Raw genomic sequence first — 10,408 nt, forward strand, 5'->3', positions numbered from 1 at the left:
CCTTGCAATTAGTTTTTTTAGTTACATTTTCCTCTGGCTGGTTCAAATTTCCTGACAGGGTAATGTCCAAAGCATTCAGGATAACCAACCATTCAAAATATTCAAGGCTATGGAACTAAGTCTAATATTTAAAAAAACCACTGATTTTACACTGAATGTACATGGCACATAAAAATGTCAGTTCCAGTAGTTGATCTGGAATTAAATAACCGCCATCTCTCAAGACATTTCACAAATCAGCTGTGCAAAGCAGAGAAGGACACTTTCTGCTCTGTTCCCCCGCTGTACTCCAAGTTAATGTTACCTCTAGTGCAAATGAAAGAGGAGTTGGCCATCACTGTTTCACTAGGCTTGTGTTTGTAACTCATCCCAAAGAAAATCAAGGTTTTCGGCAGCCGTGAGGAACCGGCTGTAGCCCCGCACCACCGCGTGGTCAGCCCCAGCCCTGCATCACCCCGGGAAAGCACCGCATCCACGCTGGAATAACTTCTTAATAAACAGATGATTTGCTTTTTATGGTAGCTGGAACACTTAAATTTTATTATAAAATTTAGCGTGAGAGACATGAAAACAGATGTATCCCTCTCCAGCTCTAACCATGTTGCATGTTTCCCGGGAGATACTATTCACGTTTTCATCGTGCCATGCCTGAAGGCTGCAATCCGGGCACTTTTTTGGCTCTGTAAATGGGCTTGACTGAGAGCTTTGGGTTTGTTAGTGGGCACAAGAATAGGGAGCATTTTTCCAGCATCCGCAGTCATGTTTCGTTTGATGGAGACAATACAGCTACCCGCGCAGAAGTAGGCAAATGAAACCGTCTCAGCAGGCTGAGCCCAGATAATACAACACAGATGATCAACTCAATAGTCTCCGTGCAAAGACCGCCCGCAGCACAGCTCCCTGCAGAGCTCTGCCCTGCCAGCATCTCCTTCTTTTCCAGCATTAGCAAGACAGAGTCTTCGAGCACATGCAAAGAAAACACATCTCTCCCCCAAGCAGATCTCTTATCAATAGGCACCACGGGGCTCACCAGTGTCTTGCCGAGATGAAAGAACCCCCATCAGGACAGCAACGTCACGCGTGAGCTAGACTTCGTGCTTTGGAAAGCCATTATAAAATGGGGCTGGTTTAAGCCTTTTCTGAAATAATTTTAGTTTCCTGGCGTAGGTCTGTGCAATGGAAACAGGCTATACAAGTGCCTTAGTGCTGGCCAAACTGACCCTGGTAGGTGACCTCCGTTTCTGCGCTATGTGTGGGTGGCTCCATCTAATTGCTTCCTGCCCCCTCTGGCCTGTTCGAGGTGGCTTCTGGCTTTATCCATGCTTTATTCTGGCTTTATTCTGGCTTTATTCTGGCTTTATTCGTAGTTTGGTCCTGATACGGGATTGGATGGGGCTAGAGCAAATGTTTGATAGATGACTCCTTCCCTGGGCAAATCATCACCTCTGTCTGGTACAAGTTAGGGGGATTCCACCTCTCTCCTGGGACAGCTCATGCTTACTTGTGTGACGCTGTTGGACTTCTTCCTCTGACAAGTCAATCCAACTGGATTTGCAGAAATCTCACTGGTATGATATTTCCCAAACATTAGCTGACCCTCCCGCATTCATCTCCATGGATTGTTACAGCCCTGTTTTATCCATACTTGTCAGCCCCGTGTGCCACATCCTTCTGGAAGATAAACTGAATTTTACAATGAAACATGAGGCCAAATTCACTGCTTCTTAATCTGCACATAATTCCACTAATTCTAGTGGGATTGCATTCGGTTTCAAATAGCAGAGGCTCTGGCAGTTTCTCCCTAAGACTGTATGTTGCTTTCAGCAACATTTCTTAACACAGTATAAGGGAACTCATTTGGTAAGATAGCTATTAAAAGAAATTTTGGTTAAGACTAGTACCAAACCCAAACTTTATTGGAGTTTGAAGGAAAAAAAAAGGCATTTTTTTCTAGTGGCTCTATACATCTGCATCTGTAAATCCTACATAGGTCCAAAAATGGACATGCCAAAACACTGATTTTTTTAAAGGAAGCTGAAAAATTGAATTGGAGAGGGAGAACTCCATGAGGGAGCCACAATACTGACTTGTGGTCAAGAGAAAACTTATGTTATAGAAATATCAAGAGGTGTCTTGATTAAAGCATATCAAATCCTTGTTAAGGGAAAAAAACCCTGCATGGTGCAGATTCTTTAATCTGTCAGAGAAAGACTTATGGGCAAAGAAGGAGTCAGAGGCAAAACAATTAACATTAGAAATACAGCAATGAGAAAGGATGCTGTGTGTTCGGGCATCTTCACACAAAGGCTAGAGTCCCTCTGGAAGGTATCATCGCCAAATATTCTTGGAGCCAGCATGGCTCCAATTTGGTGAAATTGTATTATGTTATGTAGAGTTCATCGGAAAACCCCAAGTAGTACCTTTTGGCCTTAAATCTTTGAGCCATCTGAACACTGTACAGATAGCTGTTCAGGTATTACCAAGCCATATGCTATCAGGGCTGGGAAGCTCAAACAGCAGTGTGCTTACTTCCATAAAAACATTAAATAAATTGTGTATTATTGTAATGCCATTGGACTCCAGCTGTGGGAGCAGGCAGTTGATGAGTGGGGAAAATCCCCAAGCCTTTGCTTCCTAATCTTCTGATCAGTTCAGTGCTAATACCAGTCTTAATGCTGCTGGTCATTCCAGTGTCTTGCCCTTACAACCCTCTCCTACCTGATTAGGAGATGAGAGAAATAAATCTTTGTCTTCTAAAAGCAAACATACCTGACATGGCATTATATCCAATGGACTAAACGTACCGAAAATCAGTTTATCTCAAATTTGTACATCAGAATTCCACAGACGACCATCTGATGGATGCAGTATTCCTTATTGGACCCTGGAAACATTTAAAGTCAAGTATCACATAGTATCTTTAGTAATGGAAACTTCTGTTTGTATTTACAATGAGGCAGATGTTTTCAAAATCAATCCATATTTCTGAAAAGATGAAGGATATTAAAGTGTGTGTCCAAGTGAGAAGTATAACACAATAGCTAAGTGCATTGTTGTTGATCCTTTCTGAAGGTTTTGAAGATTAGCTGGCTTTAACCAGGAGCACCTGCAGTTTTTCTATTACAGGACATGCTCTGAAAAGTCAGTGTTCAAACGTGTCCAATAACCCTTCCAGGTAACATTGTGCAAGGCCAGACATCATATGCAGAGGCTCAATACACTTGATACTTCTCAACAATTATACGTGGAAGGAAAAAAGCTCACCTAGAGTTTGCCAGTATATGTCTCCCTGTGTTTTGGTAACCATGTTTCTCTTTAAGCGGACATCTGTTAAAACAATGCTTGTTTGTTTGCAATGCAGAAGTCCTTCACTGTGTATGGGATTGGGAAAAGGACAAAAATAACATTTGTGATATCTCTTACAGTTTGAATCATTTAATGGATTCTTGAAAAAAATCCCATTCATGCGTCGTATCAACAGGTGTGACCCTTTCTCTTGTGTGGATTTAAATCTCTGTCATTAATCTCAATCTCCATCTCTGCCCAGGCTGATTCCATCACATGGAGGAATAACCAGCAATGATAAAGAGCAGTTTGTGCAAAGTGAATGAAATGACTGTATTGTGAGGGATTTTACTGTAATTTATAGCATATGAAAATTTGCCCTTCAGGGGCCTGTAAATCAGTTCAGATCTATAGGGTTAGTCTACTCTAAACACAAAGATAAAAGAAGGGGTGTAAACTTTTCCAGGTATTAAAAAGATAAATTCTTTGGGGACTGTTAACTGGAAACAGCTGCTTTAAAAATTAGCTCAGAGCTGTCCCTGCAAAGTTTCTCAGCCTTACATAGCAATTCGCAGTCAAAGCATTAATAATGGCAAGATTCTCTCCTCTTTTCACAGTCTGGGGAAATGTAATAACCTTCAAGTTGGTTTTGCAATCACTTTATGAATTTCTTTCCTTTGGATCTTTATATTTGTATTGGAAACTGCTTTCTTTCAGCTGGGCTTCCTGAGAAATCTGAAAATGTGGCGAAACCGGGGACATGCTGTGCCTCTTGCAAGGAATTTCATCAAATAAAGCAGACGGTTTTACAACTGAAGCAAAAGGTATGAACACTCATCAGCCATGTCTTTACCAGACCTGCATGTTTTATGACAAATGAGGTTAAATTTAAGTGTTTGGAGCTGTCACTGCCATGTGGCTCTTGTGCCCATAAAGATGATGGCAATATATTTTGAAATCCTGTAGCAATGGCATCTTTTCTTATGCTTCTGCATTGCTTGTAAACAGATTGCTAGCCAAGCCCATGGAGCTGTGTTACCAAGCTCATGGTAAGAGAGTCTGGCAAACACCCATCTCAGTCTAAGCCCAGGTTTCTTGGCAATCTGTGCTGGCCTCAGCTTTTCATTCATTCTGAATGCACAGGATTTTGGACTTGATCCACCTTTAGTATAAGCAAGTGCAAAATATTCTGCAGATGTGGGAAAATGGGAGAACATGATTCTGCATTATTAGGGTGCTGATACAGGATTCTTGCCAAATAGGAGGTGCGTGGCTAAACAAAAACATCACTAGCTTTGATTCAGAGAAAAGAAAAACCCTCAGCTGCAACCTTTTTTGTTTTTACCTGTGTCCTTACAAGTAGAGAATAATGCACTTAAAAACTTCCCCTGGCCTTTAACTTTAATTGCTCCTCTGTGTGACACTTGAGTAGGATTGAAATAGCCCAGAGACGCAGCCTAGAATTTGGAGAGCCAAGTACAGGGATGCAGGTGTAATGCCTTTTCTGGTGACATCTCCTTTGAACATTCACATTATCTCAAATTGAAATGTTCTGCAGGAATATTCTCAGCAATTCATGTTGACAGGCTTTAATTATTTCACCCAGGGTCCTCATTTAATTTCATTGTGTCAAAACACAATCTGATGTATTCATTTGTTGCATTTAATGTTATTCATTCAATGTAATTTGTATTAGGAAGAAATAAATATGCTTCACTAAAATGAAATACACTGAGATTAGAGATACTCTTTATCTCAAAAATCTCAAAATGTCACGTTTTCCTTCTGAAGGAAAGGATGAAGACAAATGTGGAAGTGACAGAACTTCATGTGTGATGGAAATTATGTTTTTCAAAAAAATGGTAGCAGACAGTTTAAAAAAGGGTCTATGCTTTTGAGTGGCTGTTTGTCCAGCCACAGTCCATGATGCTGAGCAGACTCGCACTGACCTCCAATGAGGGATCTGGGGTCACACTGTTGGTCAAGGCATGAATTGCTGCAAGAATTGATGGAAGCCAATGGCTTGAATTAGTGGAAAGTTTTCTGTGTCTAACTTCTGCTGTTAGGTGCCTGTGTTCAAAACTCACTCCTGGAAAACGAAGACCATCGATACCTGTCACTGTGAGCACTTGTACAGTAGCTGTGGCCAAACTAAGCAGCTCACTTGCCTAAGTCCTGTCATGGTCCATAGCCTGAATTTCCCCCAAGTATCTTTGTAGTGGGACTCGATCTATTTGGCATCCTCAGAGGGAGCCCACTGGGTTGTGCCTCACACAGACAGAGCTGGAAGAGATGGTCCCCTGATACCTTCAGCATTTTTTGCCCTACAGAGAGGAGAGATTTTCTCCATGCTGAGAGGAGATCTGGCCTCGTGCTGCTTCTGTGCCCAGCGAGACATGAACCCTTGTATTCACCAGCCACTCCTCATGACCAAGTTCTGGGGAGGACAACTCTCACTATCTGTGGTTGAAGCTGTTTTGTTTTGCACAGAAAAATTCATTTCTGTATGCCAGAGAGACAGTTTATAGGAATGAGTCTTCAGTCTTGTGGTTAAGGCTTTCAGATTTTATGAACTTTATGCAAAATTAGGTTTAGCAGAAGAGCCTGTGAAGGATCCAATCCAGCAAACCCTACAACTGGGAATTGGTGTATGCTTCTGGAAGCTGGAGGTGCGGGTTTGTGTCTCTTTAGGAAAGGACAGGGGTGAACTCAAGTCCCGCTAAATCTGGTGATGGCACCAATACCTTTTTGGAGGATTGCAACATCCATTCCAGATCCAGGACAGAGTAGTTCTAGGATCATGAACAGAGAATCACCTTGCACGGTCACCCAGTGGGATGCATTGTCCCAATACACTAGGGGTCTGTGGGGCAGTCCTAGGTTGATCTCAGACCTTGAAGGAAGCAAGAAGAGTGGAAAGCTGAAAAACTGGGGGAAAGATATCTGACCTGCTGACACACAGCCAACAATTTAAAAAAAAAAACCAACAAGTAAGCTGGATCCTATTGTACAGATGTGTTTAAACATCTTAATTAGAAAGCCATGTTCCACATCACTCCTGTCAAGCACTGTCAAAGTCATCTAAACCACACATTTCCTAGAAACTACCCAAAACTCCAGATGAAGCATGCAACACAGCATATGGGAGTCTTGTTTCTAGTACTGTCTTTCTTTAAAATTTACCCTTGCTAATATTTGCACGCACATGGAAAAAAAGCCATTTTCCAAGGGCCATTAAGATTTGGAGCTGTGGATGGAGAAACCCAAGGTCACTTTGGACCAGGATCCTGGTTCAGTTAAAAGGTGAAACAGAAATTAGGCCAGTGAGTATTTCCAATCCCTAAGAGGATGTGAGTCAACATCAAAAACACATGGTTTGGCCCCAGTGTATGTAACAACCAGTTTCTGGCCAGAAGATATCAAAGAGCAGTGAGCTAGACCAGAGCCTGGGTATTTGGCACTCCTAGTGTATGCTTCAAGTCCAGCTGACTCAGTTGGGAAGTATGTGTAGATGCTTTCACAGCAGCTATGTGATTTTTTTTTAAACTTACTAAGTTGTTACAACAGCTTTTCTGGCAGAAACAAGTCAATATTTAAGCAACAGAAAAGAATACAGTTCCAAATCCTCTTTGTGATGAGTCTTTGCCACTAAATGCATCTTTTTTACTACAGTCTGGCCATTTGCAATATAACCTGAAGAGTATTCATGGCAAGGACTATATACTAAGTGATGTCTATTTATCAGCTGGGATAGCAACAGATCCCCAAAACAGGATCTTGTCAGAAATTTAAATACAAGCTCTAAAAAGGACATAAATTACCCTGTCACTCAGCTGTGGCCACCCCTAAGGAGAAACACTCGCTGATGACTCTGAAAATATTCTCACAAAAACTGTCCGAAAAATACAATACTCTCATGTAGTCACAAGATTTAACTCTGTGTCTCGGTTTTAGCATGGCTGTATTGGCACTGCAGAGCCCTTGGTTGATTTTTCAGGGCGGACGCACCTCTGGGAAACAAAACTTTGCAGCATGCTGACCAGAGCTGGCCAGTGGACATCCCTGTGCTGGTTCCTGGCCGATGTGGCTATGAGAGCCCCCAGCTACTGCATTTTCCTCTTCAGCCCCAGGTGTAAGGTGCTGTGACCTGTGGAGTAGCTCTTTATCTTCAGCAGTCCTATGCTTTGGTCTGTGTGGCAATGGCTGGGATGTTGCCTGAGAAAGCTGCAGGGACATTGGTAAACAAAGATGACATTTTTCTTCAGAAAACCAAAGATGACAGCCCACCCCAGAGCAGTAGGTGTGCTGGATCCCCATTTTCTATGTGAGCAGATTCATAGGAGTAAGCACATAAGAAACACCCTATGGGGCTTCTGTGAAGTGCTGACCTCATCCAGCCACTGATTTCTGTGGGGGTGGAGTGAATCTACCAAATTCTTGTAAGACTTACATCATGTTGCTTAATTTGCTTTTGGTACAGTCATCTTGTCTTTGGAACAGCAATGCTCTCTAAAACCTGAGTCACAAATGGCTGATAAATCCTGGTATTCCTGTCATCGCATTTTGAATTCCAGTCTGAAAAATCAAAGTAGTGTTTTGGAAATGCCACCAGGAACCGTCTCAGCATTTCTAATTATTTTTTTTTTTCACTTTTGCTTCCTTTGGAACTGTTCTGTGCATCCAACCCCAAACTGCAAGCAGCACTGGCTGCCCTTAAAGTGGATTCTTTAAATAATAACTCGTTTGCCGAAAGAAATTTGCCCAGTTATAGTATGTACTGCATTTTTTTTTTTTCCTGTGCATTACAAACATTAGAGGGGTGTATATCAAGTAATTACAGAAACAAGAAGTCTTGAGAGCAGTCCAGTGCAGGGAATTCCAAATAGCTGATTAAAAGCATTGTCAAATAGCAGGAGACATCATGTATTTTAATGCAGCTCTTCCACGTAAATGTTGCAGAATCCAGCATCAGATTGTCCAGTAAGCCAGATTCATTCAGGGAGCAACAAAGCTGACCCAGGGATAGATCTGCCCTGGTATTGCTGAAATAGCTCTTCAGTTCCGTTTGGCAGACCAAAATTCCCAAGTCTACATGCAGCCACTCGCTGCTAATAAACTTCTTCCTTTGCTGCAGACCAGCCTCCTGGCTCATCAACTCCCTGCAGCTGCCTCTGGAGAGACTAAACATTTGCAGAGTATTTCTAAATATGTTTAATTGTTAAATATATTCAATCTGGGCAGATTAATATTTCATGGATAATTAAACATCTGATGTAATGGATAATGACATTTTAAAATGCAGTGTGCAATTCTCCTTAAAGTCTCACTTATATTAGCTTTGTGCCTCTGTGCAGAGCAGATTCAGACATTGGTTGGGTTAAATAGTGTGGTTACAGGGCCAGATCTACAAAGGATTTGGGGTTCTCATTCAAACCTGTGAAAAGTTGGCAGGTTGTGCAGCAATTGAGAACTTAAATATCTGAGCAAATATTGCCCTGAGAAAGAGCAGTAAATTAATAGAGAAGACTTCAAATAAGGAAAAAGAGGTTTCCTGAGAAGATCCAAGCAATTATGAGACTTAAGTTTTTGACAACTTGTTGCTGTATTTCTCCTGAATTTCTCCTGCCGTCCATTTGGATTGACTTGCAGTATTTCCACAATGACTTGAAAAGTGAACAGCCTCACGCAGTAATATTTTTTTCTGATGATTTCAATGAAGGATACGATTAAACATTTTCTATTTCCTGAAGTATTTAAATATGCTGTTTGTCCACAGGAAAGCTTAATCAAGAACGTAATTTATCCAGCCAAATGATGAAGGGCTTACAGTGATTTTTGGTTTTGGCAGGTTGCTTTGCTACCAAATAACGCTGCTGATCTTAGCAAGCAAATCACTGGTGAAAAAGTGCTTGCATCTAATGCATATATCCCTGGCCCCCCAGGCCAGCCTGGCCAACAAGGCCCTCCAGGTAAGATACACACCAGAGGGATGTGAATGTGCAATAGTGCTATGAATAAAAATAATAAGCTTCAGTCTTTCAGTGTGATAGGATTTTATGTGTTTCATATTTTGATTGTTATTATTATATTTGCATTTGTGCTAAATTTAAAAAGAAAAACTTTCTGGTCATTATGGTCAGCTTCTGCCAACTGTCTAACATCATCTATTGTGTCGTAGTCTCCATATGTTTCTTGGCATGCAAGCTGTATTTCTCCTGTATGTGTTAAACTTCTCCCTTTCCCTAGGATATCTCACCTGCTTTGGTTGTCATTTCCTGTATTTTAGCTCTGTCTTAAAACACTCTCCATTTCATTTCAGGAATACCTATTGCTTTAGCTCACTGTTGTTATTAAAGCAGAAAATGTGCTTTCAGTTTGCGGAGATTTGGGCCAACTGTTTTATTCTTCCTCGTCTGGTTTTGCAAGGATTCATTTGTTGGTTTTATGTTGTGTTCCAGATTTAAAGGAATCTGAAAAGTAAAACTCCACTGACACCTTCTTTGCTAAGGTATAGCTTGAAACAGTGAGAAAAGCAGAGAGTTCCTAAAGCTCTAACTTAAGCCAAACACCTTGCAGCCGGCAGTCAGTAATGATAAAAATTTTGCGAACTCTGTTGAATGCAGATCTCATTTTGGGTTAGTGATAAATACAAGGAATTTTAGCATTGTGCTGGGTTTCAGGAAGATTCTTACAGAAGACTAGCAGATATTCCTTATGAGGTTTGATTTACTCCCTACTGAACTGCCCCCCCCATTTATCCCCACCTTTACAGTTTTGCTTTGGTTTTTGAGTCTTTATCTCATTTTCTTGGAGGATGAGTATCTTCAGTCTTCAGTATATAAGTGCAAGGACAATATGGTTAGAGATTCTCCATCAGACTCTGAACTGTACAGTGCGTCGCCTTGCAATCTCTCTAAGGTAGGCCTGACTCTCCAGGTCTTCCATCGGGTTTCCCCATGACTGAGCTGTCCAAGGTACTGTAGAATTGTCTGTTCCGCTTGAAAACCATCCCCGGTCACGTCCTCCTCTGCCCTGCCCTTAGCAGCCGTGCGGCTGGGTCTTCAGGAGGAGTCCGAGAGGTTCATCACTGAACTTTGATTTTACTCCTTTTGAAAACTGTACA

The 10,408-nt window shown here is 41.5% G+C and overlaps 1 protein-coding gene across 1 annotated transcript in view; it reads left to right on the top strand.

The window, feature by feature from the left end:
* Positions 1 to 10,408, top strand: part of CCBE1 (collagen and calcium binding EGF domains 1) — a gene marked incomplete at its 5' end in the record, with an annotated part of 19,978 nt that overhangs the window by 7,850 nt on the left and 1,720 nt on the right. Inside the window, 2 exons of the mRNA XM_009705872.1 lie at positions 4,003 to 4,109; positions 9,134 to 9,254. Coding sequence (XP_009704174.1) covers positions 4,003 to 4,109; positions 9,134 to 9,254 — 228 coding nt within the window. The remainder of the gene's footprint in view (positions 1 to 4,002; positions 4,110 to 9,133; positions 9,255 to 10,408) is intronic.

Source organism: Cariama cristata, unplaced genomic scaffold, assembly GCF_000690535.1.
Source record: "Cariama cristata isolate BGI_N322 unplaced genomic scaffold, ASM69053v1 scaffold31148, whole genome shotgun sequence".
Classification (NCBI taxonomy): domain Eukaryota; kingdom Metazoa; phylum Chordata; class Aves; order Cariamiformes; family Cariamidae; genus Cariama; species Cariama cristata.